This window comes from Episyrphus balteatus, chromosome 3 (assembly GCF_945859705.1).
Source record: "Episyrphus balteatus chromosome 3, idEpiBalt1.1, whole genome shotgun sequence".
NCBI classification, from domain to species: Eukaryota; Metazoa; Arthropoda; class Insecta; order Diptera; family Syrphidae; genus Episyrphus; species Episyrphus balteatus.
The window spans coordinates 26,130,289-26,156,735 of NC_079136.1; the positions used below are offsets into that span (position 1 = coordinate 26,130,289).

Genomic DNA, 26,447 nt, shown 5'->3' on the forward strand with positions numbered 1-26,447 from the left:
GTTGCTTGCGTTTCGGTTTAGAACCGGAAGAGAGTTGTTTTTTCACAAAACTTTTTCATATTGAGTGCATCACCTACGAAGCTTAAATTTAAATACAAATTTTCGCTCGGGAATAAATTTTTTCGGGTAGATAGAATCTTAGAGACAAAACTTGGTGCTAGACATAATTATGTATGTAAATAGTAAATACCCAAAAACTCTGGTATCTGTCACAAAGTCTTAATAGTTATAAGGACTTTATTAAGTTAGAACATTGAAAAATAATTTACATATATTTTTGCCAAGCAATCTGCGTCTTATGGTAACCCTGTTATTTTTCTATTTCCCGTGAATACACATCTCTATTATAATTCATTGCACTGAATTTAGGTGAAATCATAAGAAACGAGTGTGTACAAAAAAAAAAAAAAATAAGACAAGTTAAAACAAAAGTTAAAAAGCACAATAATTGTTTCAGCAAGCGATTTAAGTTCATCCCCTAGTGGCCCACTGAAGAAGAATATTATAAACATTAAAGACGATAGTTAAAAATACATAGTAAAACAAGAATTCGAACGAAGCATATGACCAATAGAAAATCCAATTATAGCCACTAAGCTTGTTTCCCTATCCTAGAAACCTACAATGATTGAAGAAAATTTGCGGCTCAGAATATCGAAGCGGTCGCTAACGTTCGGACGTGTCTTTCTTGCATCGTATTCTGCAAGAATCAAAGAATTTAAGGAATACCAACGGAAAAAAAAAATTAAAAGGACGACCGTCGTCGGGTGTCTTCCTTGAAAAAATTTATTAAATTAATTTTTTATTAAAAACTGAGCGATATTAATTTTTTTTTAAATAAAAAAATCTTTACTGACCAAAAAGGACTTTGAAAGAGGGATTTGATATCCTTGCCAATGAAAAGGACTTTAAAAGTGAATTTGATTAATTCTTTCTAAGAAGAATTCATTTAAAGTGAAATTAAAACTGATGTGTTCGTTGTGGAAGTTGATATAGAAAAAAATAAAACAAAATGGTTAGTTTCATAGTGATGTAATAAAATTGATTTGAAAAAAAAAAAAAAATTTTCCTCTGCTAACAATTTATTGAATAATATATTGAATTAAAAATTACATATCAGTGAATTATTATGAAATATTTATTCAACTCTATTGCTATAATGATCGAGCACTCGATTTCAAAAAGGATACTTATTCAAGGATACACAAAAATCACCAAAGGATACTATTTTAAATTTATTTGATATTAAACTTTCAATACAACATGGATAAAACTAAATGGATAATATAACTAAATTTACATTTAAAAAAAATCTTTATTACTCTCAATTGCATTGCACGTGTTACTATGAATTTAAATGCACTGATTGAGTTTCTTTAATAGTAGTTAAAGTTTAAAGTGTAAAATGGGGTCTCTACAAAATAAATTTATCAATACATACCTACTTACATAATTTTGAGGAACCATAAATCGAATAAAAGCTTAGAATTCGAGACAAAAATTCAAAATGAGATTACAAAGATATTAAACGCAGTTTTTGGGTCCGACAATTCTTTCGCTTTTTTTAAACGCTTTTATTTAGGAAACGACTTCAGGAAAACTAAGGATTTCTACAAGACATTTGTTTTAAAATAGTTTTGCATTTGCCAAACAGTACGGAAAATGATAAATTTATTTAAACAGTTGTGAAGCATTTAAAATGCGAACAAAGGCCTTTCCTTACTTGAGTAAGGCTTTTTTCCTTTCATTCACGGCAATTCAATTTTTTGTTACAACAAGAAGAGAACCTTCTTAAAGTTTTTGACGCAAAATAAAAAAGGTATGATTTAAGGAAAAAAACTATTTTTTTCTATTCTAGAGTTAATTTTGAAATTTTTGACTTTAAAAATTGAAAAACTGAAAATTGTTTAAAAAAATGGTTTTAATACCTACCTATGTTTCCAAAACTCAAATTACCATGAATTACCTAGTTAGTATATTTTTGTTAGAAACTTAATTTGTTTATTAAAAATGAAATAAATCAAAAATAAGAAATGAAACAATTTTACGCAGTTTTATTTTTTTTTTTAACTTAAATTGAAAATCTATTTTTAATAATTTTGTTGTACTCTTCCGGAAACGATTTCCTTGTTACAATTTTGTTTAAAGGGATTTTGAAGAAATGATTGATATCGAGGCTAAACAGCTTACATATAAAATCCAACAACAACTTAATCCGTAGGACTTAGCTCAAAGAATGCTTAGGATTGAATGGATTACAATTTGTGCTACCAAAACCAATTTATTTATGATTTTATACAAGCTAGTAGGCATATGTATGTGTTTATATCAATTCTTGCCAATTTTTGGTAATCGCCGTTGGAAATGTTTTATAGTTAAATTTTTACGGGAATAGCAAACCTACCTTTTAGCCCTCTTTGTTGAGATTGAAAAAAAGTAAGCATACGCCCGAGTGTTCAAAAACTTACCGTACTGTGGATTACAGCGTAAGTCAATTTTTTGATGCTTTCAATCTGAATCTAATTATAATTTTAATTAGTTAAAGTTAAAGTGAAATCTACTTCACTTATTAAAAAAAAAAACAAGAAATTATTTCAAGTTTAAAAATTATTTCTTCCAAAATATGGTTTGAGCATTTATTTTATATATCGGACAGCAAAGTTTCTTAATTTTATTTTAATGATTTTAACTTCCTCTATAGCTATTGCTTTTGTGTCTATAGCTAATGATTTCCTGTTAACAAATAATTTTAAGGTCCTGTACTCCGACGGTCAGTACGGCTGTTCATCTGTATTCTGTATATCGAGCTAAGGCTCAAAAAGATGGATGGATGTGCTTTAAAAATTGTATAGAACGTAGGTATGTTGTTGTATCTTATGGCTTAAAGGATTCTTATAAAACTACGCTTCCAGATTAAAATAAAACATGAAAAAATCGACATTTTATTTAGTTAATGTTTATTATTTAAAATATTTTTGAAAAAAACTCAAGAGAATTTACTTTAGCTGATGTTATAGTGGTTAGTAGTGCATACTTCTTTAGCAAATGCAAAAAAGTGATGTTTATTCATTCAAAATTTTCAGAAAAACCATTTGATGAATAAATGTATACATTTGCAGATTTATTAAAGGTATATTAAGCTTTAAAAAATAAGGCAAATTTTGTCTTATAGTCAAAAACTTTTATCCAGTGGTACATTTTCTAAAAATCGTAAAAAGGCCTAGTTGGGTACATTTTGTAAAATAATCTCAAAGCTAAGAAACCAATGTCCTACCAAAGTAAACTTTATTTCTCAATTAAAGTTCTTAAAAGATAGCCGGTTTAAATAGTCTTCAACAATCATCATTGAGAAAAAAAAACATTTGAATTATTTTTTAAGAAAAACATAAAAAAAAGTTTTAAAATTGTACGATATCTGCAACTAAGCCCTGATTTTGCAATCGTAAGACCACCAGAAGAATAATTTCAATATAAAAAAAAACGTTTCCTCGTAGGAATAAGACTAATTGGGGTTTATTTGGGTAATGGAAAATTGGCTCTTAAAAAAAAAAGAGAGTCGATTATTTCGCATTTCGCCAATGGTTCAGAATAAGGCAAATTTTATGAAAAAAAAAAAAAATGAAATCCTTATTGAATTAAAATAAATTTGAATCAAAGCTTAATGCACAGTGAATAATTGAAATTGATAAAGGCAGAAGAAACATTTCTTCTTAGCTTAAGTTTAAAATTCCATTATTTTTTGTCAAATCCTTCTAATATTTTTTACGATTTTTAAATTAAAACATTTTTTTTGTTCAATAAAATTCACTCAAAAATTGATAGAGCTGTGTGATATTAAAAGTTTATTTTCCCCGTAAATTTTTAGACTGGAATTCTCAGTGAATAGAAATAATCTGTGAAACGACTAGCAATATTGTATTTTTTATTTTTTTTACCAGGCGGAAATAATATTCAAAATCGGCTATACCATTCTTATACTCTCAATAACGTTAATGATATGGGCTTCTTTGACCAGAGCCGCATTTATTCGAGAAATGGAAGAAATGCATTACCCACCTTGTACGTATAATCCCCTGTGCACGTGTTCAAAATCATCGACAGATCTGGGGATAGTCCATTGTCGAAATGTACCGCTTCCAGCATTACCAAAAATGGTCAATCAATCAAAGGTGGATCCAAATGAGTAATTTTATTTTAAGTTCAGTTTATTTTTAATGAATTTTCTTCAAAGGTTTTTATGCTTCACATGGAAAATACTGGATTACGAGAGGTTGAACCTTATTTTCTACAATCAACAGGTAAAACAATAGGTACATGTCTTCTAAGGGTAAAGCTTTACTATTTTTGTATAAAATAGGAATGTATCGCTTAAAAATATCCGGAAACCATTTAACCGAAATTCCCGACGATGCATTTACTGGACTTGAAAGATCACTTTGGGAACTGATATTACCCCAAAACGACTTGGTTGAAATTCCCTCAAAGTCTTTTCGCCATTTACAAAAACTTCGACACCTTGATTTGGGCTACAATCACATAACACACATTCATCACGATTCCTTTCGAGGATTAGAAGATTCCTTACAATCGCTCATTTTGAAGGATAATTGTATTTCAATGTTACAATCGCACAGTTTTTCAGGTCTTTTGATTCTAGAGACTCTTGATTTGAGTGGAAATAATTTGTATGAAATCGATCCGAGTGTCTTTCGAGATGGAATGCCAAGATTAATGAAATTACTTTTGACCGATAATATTTTTTCGGAAATCCCTTACGATGCTTTGGCTCCACTTAAAAATCTAAAAACTCTAGATATGTCTCACAATGTTATTTGGTCAATGTGTGGTAATGAAACTTATGGGACGAAATCATCAGCAAAGCTAAATTTGGATAGTTTGCATTTGGAGTACAATCATATTGATATATTGCGGCCGAATTCGTTTCAGAATTTTGACACAGTTAATCGAACATTCTTTGATGGAAATCCCATTCATACTTTGAAGGTAAAATTTTGTATGTTTTTTGGACAGGCAGTTTGTGTGAACTGTTTTTTTTTCTTTAAAATGATTAAAGGAAGATGCATTCAAACCAGCCAAAATTCGAGAGATTTATATGAGATATTGTGGCCTGACGAACATTTCTCCAGTGGCATTTGATAGTTTAGTGAATTCCCTCCAAATCTTGGATCTATCTGGGAACAACCTTACAGATTTGCCTAATAAACTCTTTAACAATTTTGATGTCTTGAGGTGAGTTCGATGTATTATTTGATCTTTTACTTTATTAGAGTGAAGGACAGCTCATACCAACTATATAAGATGAGTTTTTGTCAATTATCTTTTTATAAGTTATTTTGGTATTACAGTGGACTCTCGTTAACTTGAACATACTATAACTTGAACAATCCAATAACTTGAACATCCTATTTTCTTGAATTTTTTTATTGCTGACTCTATAAGTTGAATAATTAAAATATTTGAAGCTCTGTAACTTGAACAAATAAATTGTATTTCAACAGAAGTTTGAATTTCCTCAATGTAGGTTACTACGTTCGTAATCGTGTTTTGCGTCATTTACATTAATTTATATTAACAAATTGAATTCATACAAAAACCAAGACTTTTGTATATGTTCCCGTAACTTGAACATTCCAATAACTTGAACATGTCTGGTTTTGTATGTGTTCAAGTTAGCGAGATTCCACTGTAGTTGGTTGTTCTTTTATGAGTTGTCTTAGGATGAGTTGTACTGATTTCTTTAAATTTTCTAATTACCTTTGAATTAATTTAAAATTTATCATTTCTACTTTCAAGGGTGATAAGCATGCGTGATAATAAAGTAAAACTAACAGCACCAGCCGAAATGTTCAATGCCATCCAATATACCCTTTTGAAATTAGATTTGAGTGGTGACAAGAACGATCCGACCAATTTGCAAGCTCTACGCAAGTAATATGATTTCACAATTAACTGGCTATAATGTCTTTTATTTATTTTCTACAAGTATGACCAGAATGAGAAACATGAGATCATTGTCCATATCACGAATGAGTGGGACATCACTGGGCCCCGATGACTTTGTGGATTTCGGTGTGGAACTGGAAGATTTACAAATAACCAGAGGAGGACTGCAAACTGTACAATCGCATGCATTTAAACACGTTCGTGGATTGAAGAGGTTGGATTTTAGTGAAAATGGTATTGGATCAATTGAGAATGATGCATTTACAGAGGTTTTTTAACTTAAAAATATGTTTCTGAAATATGGGATCTAAAGAGTTGTTTTTATTTTTAAGATTGGACACTCTTTGATATCTTTTAAAATCTCCCATGGTTATTCTGGAAGTTCTTTGCCAGCAGAAGCTTTGAGACATTTGACATCTTTACAAGAACTTGATTTCAGCAATAACAAAATAACCAGTATGACTGATACAAGTTTTCATTTTTTGAAAAACTTGCGTTTGCTCGAATTACATGATAATCGTATTGAACAAGTTATGAAGGGTACATTTCAGGTAGTTTGTTTTTATATATAAAAAAAATTTATCAAAATAATCATTTCTATTATTTTTGCATGGAACGAAAGGGAGATATTCATTCAAAATTGGAAGAAATATCATTGCGTTTCAATCAATTAGGAAGTATTTCTCAGCATACATTTTTCGACTTAGAGGTTAGTAATTTCTAAATGTACTTATATAGAATAACAAAATAAGTATATTCTTTTTGTTCAGGCACTTCGAGAACTTCATTTGGATGATAATAAAATTGAGAAAATCGAAAGAAGAGCTTTTATGAATTTGGATGAGCTTGAACATTTAAGTTTGAGAGGAAACAAACTCAACAATCTTGCTGAGGAATCTTTTCAAGTAAGTGAATTAAATCTATGCATTGTAAGTGGTAGTCTAAAGGCTTAACTAAATTGATCACTTTTTTAGAAGATGTACCTACAAAATTAAAAATATTTTTTCATGCTAACGCAGTTGGTTGGTGAAAAAGAGTATAAAAATTGTTTTTGGGTTGAGTAGTTTAGCCCCGAAATAAAAATACCCAAAAACAATATCCCCAAAACCAAAATCACCAAAATCAAAATCCTGAACTACACCACCATATTTTGAGTACCTATGTACCTATGTCAAACATAATTTTTTAGATATACTAGAAATATAGTGAATTAGTGCTACAAGATTTGGGATTTAGGAAAAATTCTTTTCATTTTATTCTCTTTTTGATATTATATAGACTTTTTATTAAACAAAAACATAAGTAATAGTTTCAAAAATAAAATAAATATTTCGAATTCATGGTATTAAATAAACAAATGCAAATTTAAGATTTGGGGATTTCGTTTGTGGATTACATGGAGATATACAACCTGGGGATTTTTTTTTGTTGAGATTTTATACTTCAGTACCTATCCGGATTTGGTTTTTGGAAATTTTGAACTTGGGTAATATGTCGGTATCCCATTGTTTTTTTAGACCAAAAACTAAGCTTTGTGCATCATTTTTTTAAGTTTTGCACTAGGAAAAACTACATATAAAGAAATACATATGAAAATTTTAAATTTTGTACTTTTTGAGCCACTTCCACTTCCACTTAGGGTGACCAGTGCCGTAAGGCGGCTACAATCCGCTGTGGATTTGGGCCTCAACCAACAAGCTTCGCCAGCCAGCTCTATCCTTAGCTCGCTGCTTCCAGTTGCACACGCCAAGTTGATTGAGGTCCCCTTCCACTTGGTTGCGCCACCTCAGACGAGGTCTTCCTCTACTGCGCCGTCCCTCTGGGTTGGAGTCGAAAACTTTCCGGGCCATAGCATTGTTGTCCATGCGCTCCACGTGACCTAGCCATCTCAGGTACAACTTTTTGAGCCAACGTAGTAAATTCTTTAACTATTTTAACTATGTATGATCCCACCATAATTCGACCATTCCTCATCGAGTTTCTTGATAAAGTTTTGTGTGTCCAATTAATTGTAGCATCCCCAGGTTAGAACTTTTCTTCTGCTTGCCCAAAAAATACCTTGTGACAATCAAAAATATAAAAAGTGCTGCACCCTCAGATAAAAAAAAAACAAATTTGTGGGACTGTGACATTTTTGGAAGCTATCTCGACAACCTGACGTAATGGCAATTGGGCAAAATGGACTTCGGATTCGGTTCCAGCGACACAAAAAAGATATGATTAGCAAAAGTAATCGAATACGAACATTTTTTTTTTTCACGATGGAATGAACAAGGAATGTCTTAAAATTTAAGTTTTTTTCAGTCCAATTTGTTCTTCATTTGCATCGATCTAAAGTGCAAACGAATCCATTTGTATTCTATAGGATAATCATGCTCGAAACGTCGCATAAAGGTCACTTAAAACAAGATATTTATTGGTTTCTACTTCAGTTTCTAATACGAATTGAAAAATACACAAAAACAATCAAGGAAAGATACTTACCAATTTTCTACTCCAACTTTCTTGGTAGGCATTTGAAAAAGTAATACCGGTACTTTCTTCATCCTTCCTAAAAATGCATTCATAAAACTTGAAAAATAGGTACGGCAATCATAATACGTTCCGGCAAATATATTGCACACACAAAAATTTTACTGAGACCATTGATTAAAAAAAGGTGTCGTATCATCAAAATCTGAAAAATACTGAAACAATTTCATAAATTTTTTTAGTTTCAAATGGATAAGAATTTATTTATGTACACTTTAGGCTAAATTCAATATTGCTCTTAGTTTAAAATGTTTATGTTAATAATCCTACCAAAATACTCTAGTCATAAATTTTACTTAATTAAAAATGTTGGGTAACAAAAATGCAAATTAGTTTTTAATAAAAAAAAAAAACATCAAAACAAAACGCTACTGAGTACCACTACTTTTATGCATCAACATTATATGCATTTGCAGATCTGCACTAGTTATGAAATGCTTCTCGCAGAACTGACATGGAAACATATTGTTAGCGGCACATTTTCTTTTGTGTCTAAAAAGTTCTAATTTCGAGTTGAATTTCAAGCCGCACGGATGGCATGTGAAGATCTGACCATAGTTCATGTTATCCTTTGGGGTGACGCCAAAATCAAAACTCAGTCCATTGATTGACGATGCGCCATTGGAAGAAGGACTCGGTAGCATGGGTGCAGTTGGTGTTGTTATCAGCGTCAATGTTGTTGGTTCGCCAAAGATTAATTTATCAGAATCCTCGGGCAATTGAGAAGACACACACGGATCCTGTAGGTCGACGACAGATTTTATTATAAGAGTCTCTGAAGTCAAGAATTCTGGTTCACTTTTTACGATAACAGGGCTGGGATTTGGAGTAGTTTTCTTCCGTACTCCGGGAGATGTTCGAGTTGGAATGACTTTTAAGCGTGGATGTTTTGCTGTTGGGGTTTTCTTAGTAAATGCAGGACCTGCTCTACTTGTTGAAGGGATGGCTACCGGCTGGGTGTTAACGCCTTGAAATGGTACATCATCAAAGTCCAGAGGTTCATCTTTGATCTGCAACATATCAGTACGATTGAGTGCTTTTAGCGTTTCATCCAATGACGGCGGCGGTTGAGCTGGTAAGAACGGTGGGTGTTTGTGGGCGCGCATGTGCGAGTTGCGAGCTTTAAAGTTAGCAAATACTTTCATACAAATACTACAAGCCACTTTTACAGTAAGTGATCCATTGGGAGGAGGTTTTCCAGATTTGCTCTTGCTTGGCGACATCCTAATTTTTTGTGGTGATGTATCAACTTTTGCTGCCAATTTTGGCAATTTCGAAGGTGATTTTTCAGTTTTAATGGATTTTTTGGCAATTAAAGTGGCCGGACGAAGTATTTTAGAGGATCTATAGCTGATTCCGTGCGCAGCCGGAATATGTTCTCGAAGCATCTTCGGACTGGAGGCAAATTCTTTGCCACAAATTTGACAAAAGAAATCACAATCTCCCTGTGACCAATGCTGGAGAATTGCTTTGTTATCTGGGAATATTCGCCAACAATTTAGACAACGTATACACTTTTTCTCTTCGACCATTATCAAGCGGCCGCGTCGTACTCTTTTGTTTAGGATTCTTCGTTCAGATAGTTTCAATGCGGAAATACTTAAATGATTCAATTGATGAATAGCCTGCTCTTCAATTGTCTCAAAACTATAGGGACACATTCTACATTTAACTGGATGATCACCCATTGGATCAGGTTGTTCTATATGCAAAGTGCTGTAATCCTCGTCAAGAGGCTCTTCTTTTATATCAACACTCATTTCCAGTGGTAGATCATCGTCTTTTGTAGTCTGTGAGCCAGGAGAACTTTTGATCGTCGTTGGCTTTAGTTTAGTTAACGTGCAACCGTTTAGTTCGAGAACTGATTTTAGTTGAGTTATTTTAGCCTCTGGAGGTTTTCTAAGGCTTGGTTGTGGTGGTGGTTGTTTTTGTGATTCAGCTGATAATTCTGCTTCAATTCTTTCGGCGGTAAGTTCTTCATTTTCTTCAGTTTTTTCCAATTCTGTTAATGGGTTATTTGTTGTTGTCGCGGGAATTTTTTTGGGAATAGATTGTTGGTCGATTTCAAAGTTGAATAATTTGGAAATTGTACGTTCACCAATTTCATTGCCGGCGATTAATGAGACAAGCTGACTGGTTTGTTTATTTGCGCCCTTAAAGTAAAAGAAAATTGTTTTTAAAGCTTAGATTTTTTCTTTGTTAAAATGATGTCAATTGATTTAAAGAATTGAATTTTTCAAGTCTAATTTTATCTCACACACAGATACCTTCATCTTTAACATTGAATGGCTAATCAAAACTGTAATGAATCAAGGCATATTAAATTTGGGTGCCCTTAATCAAGTGATATGAGAAATAAAAAATAATAACTTTTAGAATACAATAAGAGATTATGTGTTAGAAAATATATATGTATGTTACTTATGTGTCTATATTATTTTATGATAAAAATAAATTATAAATGTTGCAGAATACCTTAAATAAAGGAATAATAGAAATAACTTAATTAAGAAAAATATTAATTCTTAAAAACAACATTACTATCGTGGTTTTGGGTAATCAAGTCGAACACTAAGCTATAAAAATGCAAAACAACTTTTTACTAGATATATTACTAAACATACATACAAAGATGATTTAATAGGAACATTCATAATTTTGCACGTTTATCAATTTTATTAAAGAACCACCAGCCGAATTTGATGAAATAATTTAAGAAAAAAATTATATTAAAAATATTTAATGATATTTAATTTTTAGCTGTCTATTTTCGAAAATTTTAAGTTATAAAATATTAATTTATGTATACAAATTTTTCGGCCATGTTTATTGTTAGTTTGAAAAAATTAAAAAAAGATATGTAATTTAATTCATTTTCATCTCTTGTTAAAAACAGAATATTTGACTTGGACAAATTAGACCTTGAAATATTTTGTATTTAACTTAAGAAAAAAGGATACTAAATGAAGAAAAAATAACTGTGTATTTAAATGTTGAACTTTGAAAAAAAAAAAAAAAATAATAAGTGTCGATTCAATTAAGTTTAATTTTTTTTTAACTTCAATAAAAAAAGGTTCTTTGAAAATGCAATAATTTTTTGAATTTTTTCAGCTATCAGTAAATATGTCCAAACATTAAATAAAAATAAAAATAGGTATATAATTTATAATGAAAAATTTTGAAAAAAATACACAGCTTAAAAATTTATAATTAATTTTTTTTTTTCAAAATTCTGAAAGGCTCAATTTATCAAAAAGAACTTTATTTAATTTATTTCATTTTGATTACAGATAGAAAAGAGCTTTATGAAAAATATATCATAATATTTTGGGTATTGCCAGTGTGCACAAATATTTTGTTTGTTTGAAGCCAATTTAAAAGAAAACTGCTTCTATTACAATGGAAAACTGTCCACACTTTCATATAATTTTTTCCTTAAATAATCAAGATAATTGCTGAAAAAATTTTTAAAATAGTTTCGAGTATTTTAAAAATCGTTCTTTTGGCACTTCATGAAAGATCTAGTGACCAACTATGTAATTCGATTCGAAGTTTGAGTAGGAAGTACAATTGAAATTAACTTTCGAACTGAAGTAGAACAAAGTTACATACACTCCTTTTCATCAGAATAGGTACACAACTTTTCTAATGTTCATTAACCGTTTTTCCCCAATATTGGTGCGTGTACTAACAATGTTTTATTGATTTTTGATAGTTTAAGATGTTAGGAAAAGCAACGGCTAAAATTATTTCAAAATGGACCATAACTTTCCCATTGTTTTTCTTGTAAAGTATTTTTTGAGGAAAAAATTACTCATTTTTTTCTTCATCAGAATAGGTACCTACGGTACATCCTTGTTATCTTTAATATTTTTGTGGATTTCGAGCGAATTTACTATTAAAACAAAAAACTGGACTTTCCTAAGTCTAATTTAATAATTATATTACCATTTTGAAAAACATGGGTGGATTAAAATCGCTAAATTTTGGTGAAAACACCTTAAGAAATAAAACAAACAATGAAGGATCCACCAGTCCTGGTATGGTTAAAAAAAAATTACGAATTGTGAATATGCTCTATCCAGACTTCAGATACAAACATTCTGGGAGTAAAAAAAATGAATGGTATTAAAACAAATGCAAAAAAAAAAAACACTCTTAGACGAGTAAATTTTTAAATGTGCTACTAGTTTTGGTGGATTAACGACAAGGATCAAAGTGAAAAACAGTTGTTATTTGTAATTTTAGGACAGTAAATAGAATGGTCATTAGTTCCAATCTTCTAAAATGACTGAATTTTGAAAAGACACCATCACTTAACCAAGAACAGAATTGTGTTCGTTTAAGGTTTTTGAAATCCCTTACCACATGAAAAGTTGAGTGGTATTTCTTGTTATTTTTGGATAAATGAACATTTAATTTTGATGTCCTTGGTGAGTTAAACTATTAGTTTAACATTTTGCGAAAGGAGAAACCATTTTGAGACCAACTTCATTGTTAAAAAAGAAGTGTTAAGGCATGGAAGAAAATAATCTACTACGATAATACAAATAATGAATTTCAAACGTGAAGAATAGTCACAATAATTTGTAAATGAATATTCAAAAACTTTTCCTTAATTCTATAGTATTTTTAAACAGTATACTGAATTTCTCAACAGGACCACGCCTACTACCACATGAAATGCTCTGTAAAATATTGGGAAGAAGTGAAAATTAAGGAAGTACTTCAGTATCTGCCATAGAAAACAACCCTCAACCTTGTTGAAAATGTTTGGAAATGGCTAGCCCGTACTGATAAAATTTATGATAGTCGATTTTAAGACAAAAATATTTCCTAACCCATTATTTAACAATTTAGGGAAGAGATTCAGATAGATTGCATAGAGAAATTTAACAATGCAATTCCTGGACAGTTTTGTTATTTTTTTATGAATAAAAACGCCACTATACAAAAAATAAAATAAGTAAAATACATTTTCAAGAAAAACTTGGTTTAAATTCATTTCATTGACCAGTTTGACATCATTCTTTATGTGTACCTATTCTGATGAAACAAAAAAATAACTCAGTTTTTCGATGTGAAATGCTTTGCCATATAGAAACAAGAAAAAGAAACCACACGTTTTGAATTAATTCTTTTTGGTGATTCTGCTAACATCTTAAACAATGACTTGACATCAAAAAATTATTATTTTTCCTACACTGTAAGGAAAAAACGAATACTGAACATTTGAAAAGTTGTGTACCTATTCTGATGAAAAGGAGTGTATACATATGTACCTAGTAAGGCCCCTGATTTTAAAAGTGAAAATCGATTCCGGATTAATAGAGGAATCGCTGACGGGGTCCGGGTCAGGTATACTCTAACATAACATCGGCTTGAATTTAAAATACCTAAAGCTTTTATGAAGCCTAAAAAATAACTCTATATGTTTGGAATTATTCAAATATTTGGAAGTTTTTCTTTTGTATGTCTTTTTCATAATTGGAGTCATGTTTTGAAGACTTTGAAGGAACAACAACTTAAATCAGGAATTTTGAGTTATTAATGCATAAGTTATTGGAATAAAGGAATCTTTAATCCTACAGAAAGTCATTTCTTAGCTTTAAAAACTGACAGAGAAGTAGCATTAGTTTTGTTTTAGAATCTAACTTTTTGCATACAAAAACTAATCGATACTAAATTTAAAACTCGTTTCCAGAAAAAAAAAACAAACAATTTTTTTGAATTACGACAGTCTTCAAGTAAATGAGCTGGACAAACCCGATGTCGGCTTATGTTCAATTAACCTGAAAAAGTTCCACTCCGGAGCAGGGTTTTAAACAAACAACCTACCGATTGAGAAGTCTACACGATAAATTTATTCTAATTACATTATATAATTATATCATCTATAAAGTTTGAAAATATCAAATACTTAAGAATATCAGACACCTTGGCAGCGCACGCAATTAGTAGAATCGAGACACAGCAGAGAGAGGCAAAACAATACAATTCAATATTGTTCATTCAAAACCTTTAATATGAATTGATTTTACAGGCAGCATCACTGCGCGTATAAAAAAGCCATACACAAACCCCTTCTAATACAAATTTTAATTTTGTTAACTAACTTACCGCTATACTGTCCACGACTTTAAGATATTGGTTTTCGGGTTGCGCCAAACGTATATTACTTATCCACTTGGCTTGAAGTCGCAGCGCCCTCTCCATTTCATTGTACATACCCTGGGCGGATAAATTACACTTCTTGCAAATATGCTTGGGCAGTGGATCCTTTCTATACAACTGAAATGACAACAACACAAAAAACATCACAACTTTGTTATTATCACTCAAGAATCTCGTAAGAGAATGTTTATATATCGTTTTATAAACAACACCTTTTTGGGTCGTCTATACATTACCAACCACTGCACTGATCCATTTTTTATCAATTAAAGGGATTCTCCGAAGCAGAAAAGAAAAAAAAAAAAAACTTACAGCAATTGGATAAACAGCAACTATTTTTGCCGGCAAAGTTTTCGAATGGAATATATTCTGGTTGTCCATGTCGGCTAAGCCACATATTCGACACTTTTTGTCTTCTAATTCCATTTTGGACAAATTTTATTTGATGAACAGCGGCGGGTTTCAATTAGAGAAAAGGAATCGGGTTTAATGGAATTCACATATAAAACCACTTGTACCCCCCAAATCACCAGGGTTTTAAAGCATTTTCATTTATCTCAATTGTAATTAATATACAAATTTGTAATTAAAATTAGTGAGATCCCTTAGAAGATTTTTGTAGAAAAAAACAACAAATAAAAAGAAGATGAAATATTATTTGAGAAGCGCTTGGAACTTGGGAAATTCTTGTTTTAGTAGACGTTCGGTCGATATGTCAAACATTTTTTTTACGAGCTGTCTTAATTGACAGCTGAGTTTGTTTTTTTTTTTCTATTTTTGATTTTGCGTAGAAAAGCGAACGTACCTTTTTTCAAGGTTTGAGGGCAACTGGATTTGATGCATCGGAATTTTTTTTTTCGTTGTATGGATGGAATTTTTGTTTTTTATTTCATTAGATTGATTAATTGAATTAAGAATTTGTATAAATTAATCTGAAATGGTTTGTTTGTGTTAGAAAATAACAGACAATGAAATGTCAATGCATTTGTAAGGCTTTACACAAAAAATGTGTGTGGAGTGCATTTTTTGGAAATTTGAATGGAATATTTTATTTGGCAGGTGGTGGTTGTTGTATTTGCTAAATAATGATATTTCCGGTGGCCATTGGAATTTTGGGTTAACAGTGGGTTGGTTTTCAATTAATATGAAGCAAAATTGAATAACATTCTAATTATTAAAAAAATGCCTCATTTTATAACAAAGTGCAATTATGCTCGTTCTTTTTGTCTCATTTCTTTAAAATACATTTTTGAACAGCCTTTATACTTATAGACCAGTGCAAATAATAATAAAAAAAAATATTAGTAGAAAATGAGTGATTTGAAAATTTAGGATGAATGGTATAAGGGCAAACATCTATTGAACTGCAGTAGATGGCAGGAAGTAGTGTGAAGGGGGAAAAAAGAAGGTGGGGTGTAAAAACGTGGTTTTTAACGATTTCTGGCAAAAATTTGTGGTCGAAAAAGTTTAGAAATAAAAAGTGGTAGGTACCTAAATAAAAAAAAAAATGTAGGTACAACTATTATTTAGATCATTGAAATATTGAAAAAAAACTTCAAAAACTGAGTTTTTAGTTTTTTTATTTGCATCATTAATAAAAACATTTGGATTTTGATAAAATCTTGTTAAACATATTTCAAGTAATTTAGAATTTTGCTTAAAGCAAAATATTTCCTTATACATTTTTCGATTAAAATACTTTTTTAATGTCCTAATTTTGTTCAATAAAAAAAATTGATGAAAAATTGTTTAGTTTTGAAATTTTAAGTACAGAATTTTTTGGTTGAAAAACTTTAACTTTTGGATGATTTAGTAAAACTTAGCTAACATTTTACAAAAATTCCGTCGAAAATACGAACAAAAACACATTTTTGGTATCAACTTTTCAGTAAAACGAAACAAACAATAGGTTAATTTCATGTTCCATGTTATTTATTTACATATTCTATAAATTAAGTATTTAAATACTTTTACACTTAGTATATTAATTTGTTTTTTTGTTTGTTCTTTTAAAAGTATTCTTACTATTCTGTCTGAGAATACCTTCAAATAAGGTGTAACGCCTGTGACGTTAGAAAAATTCAAAATGGTAAAAGAGCTGTTTAAAAAAAAACTGCTTTTAATAAATAATTTATTGAAAAAAAAAAATCATGTGTGCAATTCACACGTGGTTGAAGTGAAACCTTAAAAATCATTTAAAAAAAAATCGAAAAAATATAACTTTTTTTATTCCATCACTTTTTTTATATGACAACCTACAATAAATTTTAAACCATCTGAAAGCTTATTGTTTTAGCTCAAAATATTTATATCGACCATGTCTATAAAACATCTACAAAAAGATCTAGAATTTTTTTAACTCAATTAGTTTTCATAAACAATCAATCTCTTTTCTCTTCTAACTCCATTAAATCCATTTTTTAAAAGACAACCTATAATAAATTTTATATCATTATTATTTCACCTTTTATATGACGCTTCAATCATATTTCTACCATGCCTACAAAAAAAGTAAGAATTTTTCAAAGCCAACCATGTCGAAATTTCAAACTGAGATTACGGTACCTACTTCCTCTACTGCTGGCTGGTCATCGGCAACAAATAACTTGTAGAGCACGTACCGTTATGTGTGATCTATTAAATGAAAGGTAATATTATCAGTGCGTATTAAAGTTCAATAAATTTGTTATGTGCTTTAGATCAAAAGATATAACGTGTTTAGAAAAAGAACATCTTTTCACCGTTATCTCGGAATTTTGAATATGAAATTAATTGAAATTTTGCACAATCATAATTTATTTAATTACCTATCTACTGTATAAATTTCATTCATCTATCTATTAAAACAAAAAAGTTATGATCAACTTATTTTTCGTGTCACTTTTTCGTTTCATCTTGTTTCAAATCACTACAATACTACAGGAGTTTTCACTTCAAAAAGTTTAAATCAAATTGGAATACCATTTTGTAGCAATTACTAATCAACACAAAAAACCAAATAAAACAATTTTGTTTTTAAATACAAAAATTCAAAATTTATTATCCTTTGGGGGTACTTATAATATATAATGTTTATTACTTAAAGCTGGTTTCATCTACTATTACTCTTTAAAAAAAGTATTTCAAGGTATTTTAAGTAGGTACTAGATAGTAAATATATAAATGTAATTACTTTTGTATAAAAATTTATTTAACTTTGAATTTTTCGTTTTTTGTTAATAATGATTATCAATTCTTTTTAAATTTAAAGATAGACCTTGTCTAGAAACTACAATATGAATTTTTTTTATCAAAATCGCTTAAGTCGTTTTCGAGAACATTAAACTTTTCCCAAATTTTGGTAATAATGCAAAAACTCCAAAAACAGAGAGTCTCGAAAAAACCCTGCATATCATGGTTGATGTTTATCGGTTCATCCTTTTTGGCTGTAGCTTCTAAAACAGACAGAGAGACTGGCAGAGAGACAAGGATATTAACTTGTTGCGGATCTAACTTATTTCGCATTCTCTATCAGTGTAATGTCATGTCTGATTGTTATCTGAACTTTTTTTTTTTTCTAAATACTTATTAGAAAAAAAATTACAATGAACATGTTGAATATTCGTTGCACAATTTAAAAGTTATGAGCTTTTCAATGCTACCATAATGAATGTTTTATTTTCAAGCAAAATATTTTTTTTGTGGAAATAAGACTTCATATTATATCGACCATGTTTCTTTTTGGATTTAACGATAATTACTTTACACTTTATAGAAAACTACCTATTGTTTTTCAAATGGATTTACATTGCGTTTTAAAAGTGTTATAATCTACAAACTAAATACATTTTATGATTTTTAAAAGTTTTTAACATCATTTAAGAAATCAGATAATGATCAAACAAAATTAATGAGTCAAAAAGGTGCGCATACGCCACAGTGACTTTTCTTTATACAAAAAGGTGTAGTTCCAAACTCTCCATCGTTTTTTATAGTTTTTTAATATATTGTCTCTTGTCGTTTCCTAAGAAAAACTGGGCTGTACGTGTACGTTGTACTTACCTACCCTTTTCACAACTTTAAGCAATTTAAAAAAAAAATTCTCTATGGAGTAAAGCCATCATAAAGCCATCCATAACGTTAACCCCTAATTTAGATGAATGATGCACCAACTCCTTTGTGCATTGATTTAAAACAGTACTTTTTAATTATTTAAAAATATTATATTGTTTGGATAAAATAAAATTAAATATTAAATTAATTTCTTGCATTTCAGAATCTGCCAAAACTGGAAGTGTTGGACATGGCATTCAATTCCCTTCCCAATTTCAATTTCGATTACTTTGATCAGGTATTCCGTTAAAATTAAAACCATGCCGAATAAATATAAATTTTAAACAACAATCGGTCCCCATTAACAGGTTGGCACTCTGTCAAATTTAAATGTTAACGTCAGCCATAACATGATTAAAATGTTAATGTATAATTCATCATGGGTGACCCGTTCCGAACATGGTACGATACTTCCACAACATCCCCTTTTTGAATTTCGAATGAAAAAGTCAAACCCTTTGATTTAATTTTATTCAATATGTTTTTTGTGAGTGTGTGTGTGTTTTTTTATTTACAGGATCGGTTTACCATTCGAATATTAAAATTCTCGATTTATCACACAACAACATATCACTTATTCATCCTGGATATTTCAGGCCAGCAGAAATATCCTTGACCCATTTGCATTTGGGCTACAATTCTCTTATGGTGAGTTCTGACTGAATGTTTCTGTAATTTTGAATTCCGTTGCCAGCATTCGACTAGGCCGGCCTCGGGTTAAAAATTGACTTTAATTTTATATCTCTCAATTTGTACGTTTGACCTTTTAGAATGCAACAAGAGACGTTTTTGGTAACATGCCACATCTGCATTGGCTGGATATATCGCACAACTTAATACGAGAAGTTGACTTTGATGCCTTCAAGAACACAAAGAAACTTCAGGTTAGTTTTGGAGTAGTCGTAGAGGTCCTGGATGTAATATGATAATTTTAGACAAGAAAGCTTATGTTTACCTACCGTTCTAGTTGTGCATATATCAAATAGATTTTAAAATAATCTGTGTGTTTGCCCACAGGTTTTGTATCTATCACACAACAGGTTGACTGACATGCCACAGGATATGTTTAAGCCCATTTATGCGTTAAGGGTGATGGACTTGTCATATAATCATTTGCGGTCGCTGCCGGACAATATCTTTTATAACGGAGGAATGGAGAAGTGAGTATAGTAGAGTATCTAGTTTGAATATGAATAATGTTGTTGGCAGTTTTTGTTTTAATTAAAGTTAATGCTATGACAGGTATGTATTTGTGGTCGTGATGGGAATATTTATAAGGAATGCTTATGTGGTCACTAGGAATGTTTTGGGGTTTAGGATAATAGACACATGTAGTTTTATTCTATGATACGTTGATACATTTATTTTTCTGTTAGTTTGCCAAACATGTCACATCTTTGTCCATTGTTATCAGTTAAAAAAGGTTGTAGTGGTTAATCACTTCTATACATGCAAGGAAGTGAAGGGAAAAATTCAGATGACCATTTGTCTAAAAACTTATTTATTAATGTAATTTTGAAAGGGAGTTCTTTGTACGTCCAACAAGAAATTGTTAGGCGTAATATTTTTTTAAGAAGTTTAATATTTTTCATTAAATAATATTTAGTAAATAATATTGTGGTCGAGTAGCTAAAGCTAATTATTTTGGAACCGGGACGAACAGCTCCGATTTTGACGATTTACTTACGGACGCTGAAAAATTGCTTTATAGGTAAAATGTTCACCTTTACATAATACGTTTCTGATTACAAAATGTGTACAAAGGTCAACTGGTTACATAACTTATTAAAAAACTGAATTTATTCCAAAAAAAAATGTGTTTAAAAAAATGTTACACATACGCCACCGTGACCGTTTAAGTTTTTTTTTATTTTTTAAATGATACAAAATTTGTAACCGTTGTAATACAAAACGAAACCTTTTGAGGCTCGTTTAGTGCTATCTGCGCTGTTTTAATTATTAAAATATAATGACTCTGTCGCCATGGTAAAATGCCAAAAATTTCAAATCTGAATTTCATTAAAACTAAACTTAGAAGTTTACAACTAAGAGAACTTTACCTTTTGTTGGTTTTTGATTAAAAAATGCAAAAACATCAAATATGCTTTACTTTTTTATCTAGGTACTAATTTGTGGAAACTTTGAATTTCCAAACTTCAAAATGGGTTGAGGCTCGCCTTCATGGGTCATAAGTTCACAGTTAAATATAGTTTTGATTTCAACATTTTTATTTTAATGCAAATAGGATACGATTTTCTCAAGGAAAGGAACTATCAACCGATCCCCAATATTGTTATTACACATATGTAAGCCCAAAAAATTAAATGAACAAAAAAATCGTGATTTTTACTTGCTCTTTACTTGTTCGTGTCATAAAAAAAATAAGAGGTTTTGATCAAAACCCACATTACGATGATGGAGAATTCCAAAAAGTGGGTCTCGCAATTCCGTCCGTGCGTCTGTACGTCTGTGCGTCTGTGCGGTTGTGCGTCCATCTATACATTTTGTTTGACTCTTCCACGATTTTTGCAGAGTACAAAATTAGTCATCACACCAAAAATCATACTTTTGATTTGAACTATCAACACACAAGCAACTATCACTAAACAGAAAATTTGTTTAGTTTTGACTAAAATTCTTACCTAAGATCAATAAAAAAATGTTAAAAAATTGAGGACTTAAATTTTTTTTTACTTAACTAATCACTTGTTACTTAGTTTCGGGTACGCCCCAAATTTGTACTAATAAAATAAATAAGAGTTTAAAATATTAATCAGAGATACCCAAAGGAGATGTGAAACTTTCGTACGTTTTACCCCCCCAAAACCCATTTGTTTATTTCGTGTTGTTGTAATTTCTTTTGGATTCGTGAATAAATGTGAAAAACACACTCAGTGTAACCACAGTGTTTTTACGCATACTTAGCCAAAAGCGTCCGATTTTTCACGCATATTTAGCCAAAAGTATCCGACGGAGCTTGTAGGCAAACGCGTATGACGTCAGAAGTTTCCTATCTCCTTTGGGTATCTCTGATATTAATATGTATCATTTTTTTTGTTAAAGAAATGACAGAAATGTACTGTTTCAAAAATTATCAATTCTTCTTTATTTTTGACATTTTTGAACTCAAGAGAATGCTTAAATATAAACTAACAATGACAAACAATAATATTAAATTGCATCTTGTGCGAATGGGTAGACTAATCGCCATTACTGCCATCATCGCGAATAGAACAACATTTAGGGCGAACGCTTAACCTGTCGAGAACAACATAAATATTTAGTGTGCGTGTTTCTATTTAATTTGAAGAAAATACTTTTAGATATAATAAAAATTATTTATTTAACCGTAAAGCCTGAGCTACATCAAAACACAAAGTCAAAAAAGTACAAAAAAGTAAACACTATGTTTTTTTCTTCTTCCCCCTAGTAGCTTGTTTGTATATCTCTCTTTCATTTTAGAAAAGTATTCGATTCAAAAAGCTTGAACAAGACCAAGCTTTCAATTTTCACAAAGTTTTAAAAACAAATACACCCAAACAATTTTGTATATCCTTTCCGTAAGGTAGCTCTTCGATCACATAGTTCCTGTCATTTTGCGAAAAAAAAGCTCTTTTGACAAACAATTGAAATTTCAAATACAGTCGATTGCCTATAAGTCGTACTTCCTTTAGGTCAAATTTTCCTCTAACTCAAATTTTTTTTACCGTCTTTAATGAAACCGACTGCAGCAAAAAGATTAAATAGATTCCTCTCAGTCGAATTTCCCTCTAACTCGAACCAATTTTCGTGTCCTGTGGCGATTCGACTAAGATGGAGTTGACTGTAATTTGTTTACTTTTTCAATTTTTTTTTATTTGAAATTTAAAACTTCATAAACAAAAGAGCTTTTTTTATTAATTTTTTTCCAATAGATGTCAGGTAAATATACATATGTACATGTGATTTTTATATTAGGTCTGTTTAATGAAGAAAAACTGGAACAGAATTGATCAGAACAGCACAAATTCTTGAAAACTGTCAAAACAAAAGAGATCAGAAAAGTACACCTTCCTATTTTATAGGGTTGACTTTTGCCTATCAGTTTTGAAACTTAAAATTAAAATGATTTTTTTTGTTATGACTTTTCATTCAAATAAATTATAATTAATCAGAATATTTTTTCACATTTTGAATTTTTCTTCATATTAAGAATATTCTAAACAAATTTTCATTATTTTGAATTTATTTAAATATATTTTTGTAAAAATAAAACAAATCAGTTGCTGTTTGACACTTCTCACTCGTTTGCTCTACCTCAAAAGTAGGGGCAGAAAAACTTGAACTTATCTGTGCTGGAAAACTTCATGGAACACAAAATGACAGTTTGTAGAACAGTTTAGGCCAAGGTGTTTCCTTATGAAACACACAAACCTGTACTTTTCGGATCTTTTCTGTGCAGATCAGATTCATTAAACAGACCTATTTTGAGCTTTTTTTTACTTTTTTGTACTTTTTTGAATTTTTGTTTTGATGTATTCAGGCTTTAAATTTTCAAAATAAAAAAAGAATATTAAAGAAAGAAAAAATTTCATGCCCTAACCGTGATTTGAACTCGGTTCGGTACCCTCCACTCGCTCACCGACTGCTCTACCTTCGGACTACCGAGCCCTAGAATATTTAATGTAAAGCTATCTCTATATGACCTTTGATGGCCAAAGGTACCTACAAATATTTTCCCTTTTTTTGATAATTTTCAATATATCCCAATGAAATAAGAAATTTACAGAGTTGCTTCTCACATCGAGATACAGACACAGGTTTTTGTCCAAATAGAGAAACGTTTGGAATTTTTGTTTCACAATTTTTCGATGCGAGAAGTTCTCGACTAAGTTACAGAACGTAGGCACAGGATCCTTTTCAGGCCATTTACAAGTGCTATGAATTAAAAATCCTGGAGCTATGCTTTGCATATAGAAGTGAAATCTGAACAAAAACATACCAACCAAGTTCTTCTATATATCTAAAGCCTCCCAAACAAATCAATGAACTAAAAAAGGCACCAAGTTGTAAGATTTGGTTTTAAATATGAATCGATTATATTTTGAATGTATGTAGGTATTTCTTGGCAAGTATTCAAAAACTTTAATCGAAAAATGAAAAATTTCCAAGCAAACCAATAAAAATAGAACTTGGTGTCTCTTTTATATTTCAATGATTTTTGTGCGAAACTTTCTCACATAGAAGAACTTGTCTCTTATTTAAACATTAAGGCATGTTTTTGTTGTAATATAACTTACCGCAAAAGTCTAAACAAATATCATGTCTTAAGGTCACATTTTTAAAACCTAACCGGAAGGTGGAGTTTTTTAAAATTAAATAAAAACTATTTTTCTCTAGTTTATCTAAAAATTCTAATAATTTTATGCATTTCCTTTCATTACTTTTAAGATTGGATGTATCACACAATCAATTGCTGAAAATACCATCATCATCTTTGTCAAGTTTAGCTGCTCTAACTCTATGTGAACTTCATTTATCTAACAACTACATTGCCACAATTCACAGCATGGACTTGTCCAATAAATTCAGGGTACCTACAATCTTGAAAACCAAAACAACAAAAATTATTTCAAACAATTTTTGAATAACTTTTTTTAGTCACTACGATATCTGGACATTTCATACAACTATCTACTACGAATCGACGATGCAGTATTTGCCACCATGCCAAGACTAGCCGTTCTCGATATCTCACACAATCGTGATTTAAAAGTTATGGATAGATCATTTATGGGATTGGAAAATTCTCTCATCAAACTTGGCCTTGAAAATGTCTCACTTAGTATTGTTCCCGAAATTCGATTGAAACATTTACGAGAGTTCCGTTTAGGCTATAATAACCTGCCGTCAATACCACAAGAACTAGCACACAACATGACAAATTTAAGAATGTTAGATTTGTCAAATAATGATTTAACAAATGTACCTTTACTGACACAATCGCTGCCACATCTGAGAACTTTGAAACTTTCAGGCAATCCAATAACATCATTGAATAATAATAGCTTTGATGGAGTTAATGAAGATTTGGAGATGTTGGATATTTCAAACTTTAGATTGCATAATTTTGAGGTATTGATTGTTATGGAGTTTATTTTTGAAAATATTGAGTTTTAAAAATTTTTTTTAAAAGTATGGTTCACTGGAAAGCCTTCCACATCTGAGGTCACTAAAAATAACAGCTTACTCACATTTGAAAGAATTCAACATTCCGAATTTGTTGGTTAATCATCATAACATTCGAGAGTTATGGATTGAAGCACCACAGCCATTTATGCGAATAATACCTCAAAGTCAGGGTCAAGAACCGAAGATTGTTCAAATGGGTTCACCAACAGACTTGATGAAGGAAATGTCTGGACATTTGCCATCAAAACTGAAAAACATAACATTTAGTGGACCACAATTTTCAACATTAGGAGAGACGATATTGAAAGTAGGTTAATAGTTTTTTTTAACTCAAAAACGTCTAAAGTGTCTTTTTTTAGGGAATGCGATCACCGTACATTTACATTCAACTCTTTAACACATCACTGCCAGGATTTCCACCAAATTTCTTCAAAGATATGGGCCGTGTTCGAAATATTTCGATAGACATTCGATACCATAATCTTCAGATGAAACAGATACCAAATCCAAATACCGGATCTGTGCCATATCTTCCAAATAGTGTGTTCCTAACGGATTTGAAAATGTCAGGAAGTGATCTCAACTGTGATTGCAGTTTAGGGTAAGGTTTATAGTTTTTTTTTCGAAAAAACCCGTTTTTGACATTAAAAAACGATATTTTTGTCTAAAAGTTGGGTAGAATTCTGGCAACGAAAACGAAGACAATACATTTGTTCTTCTCAAATATGGACAGACACAGTGTTCCGAACATTCATGAACTCGCCATGCCAAATCTATGGAAGACACAATTGTGATGACCACGATGACGATCTGAGGGAAACACGTTGTGCAAATAAGAATTCAGCACAACTCATGGAGGTAAGTGGAAGTTACCAACAATTTTTAAAAATCTAAATTTTTAACTTTCCTTAGATACTAAAATCGGAACTTGAATGCGGTTGGGATTCGGGGAGACGTCTTGAAACGGTGATGACGGTAATAGCGCTTTGCCTGGCACTCGTCTTTTGGATATGATTTCTAAAATTTGTGTATGACACTTCTGTAACGTTTTATGAAATTATAGGAGAAGTTTACGGAAAACAATTAATTTAGACTTAAACTCCCGTAGTTAGAATACAAAAAAAAAAAAATTAAAACCAAATGAAATTTCGGCCAAAAAAAAACAAAAACACAAATTTCGGTGTCATATATATTCGGATGAAAAAAAAACAAAAAAAAAAAACTGTATACACAAAATTCTAAATTTACTGCTTCTTATCAAATTTTTTTCTTTATAAATATAACTAAGTCTCTGCCATTTCTTATGAATACTAAAAAAACAAAAAAAAAAAAATCTCCACTCCAATGCCATTTTAGTTGTTTCTAAGTAATTTAGGATTAACATACCTTAAGTTAACGAAAAAAAACCTAGCTATTCATAAAAAAAAAAAAAAATAAATTACAGATGTTTTTTTTTTTTAGTAGGTATTTTTAAGAATAGCATTAAAGTTTTAAGGATAACAACTTTTTTCACT

At 30.6% G+C, this 26,447-nt stretch overlaps 2 protein-coding genes across 3 annotated transcripts; one reads left to right on the forward strand and one right to left on the reverse strand.

Moving 5' to 3' along the window:
- The first annotated feature begins 270 nt into the window (after positions 1–270).
- Positions 271–26,111, forward strand: LOC129916160 (chaoptin). 2 transcript variants are annotated; one of them, XM_055995966.1, is made up of 21 exons: positions 271–1,015; positions 3,939–4,169; positions 4,232–4,298; positions 4,358–5,004; positions 5,075–5,250; positions 5,815–5,949; positions 6,014–6,233; positions 6,297–6,515; positions 6,587–6,673; positions 6,735–6,869; positions 18,926–19,000; positions 19,071–19,164; positions 19,280–19,410; positions 19,533–19,646; positions 19,780–19,922; positions 24,193–24,334; positions 24,403–24,876; positions 24,938–25,240; positions 25,293–25,534; positions 25,605–25,791; positions 25,846–26,111. In XM_055995966.1, the coding sequence occupies exons 1-21, from the start codon at positions 1,013–1,015 to the stop codon at positions 25,945–25,947; spliced, it is 3,927 nt and encodes a 1,308-aa protein (XP_055851941.1). In that variant the 5' UTR covers positions 271–1,012; the 3' UTR covers positions 25,948–26,111. The 2 variants fall into 2 exon arrangements, with proteins under 2 accessions (XP_055851941.1, XP_055851940.1); XM_055995965.1 differs by having other exon boundaries at positions 272–1,015; positions 6,005–6,233.
- Positions 8,689–15,368, reverse strand: LOC129916164 (uncharacterized). The gene is made up of 3 exons (XM_055995972.1): positions 14,983–15,368; positions 14,617–14,787; positions 8,689–10,649 (listed from the first exon to the last, which is right to left on the reverse strand). Exons 1-3 carry the CDS (start codon positions 15,094–15,096, stop codon positions 8,865–8,867), a joined length of 2,070 nt encoding a protein of 689 aa, XP_055851947.1. The 5' UTR covers positions 15,097–15,368; the 3' UTR covers positions 8,689–8,864.
- Positions 26,112–26,447: the final 336 nt, after the last annotated feature.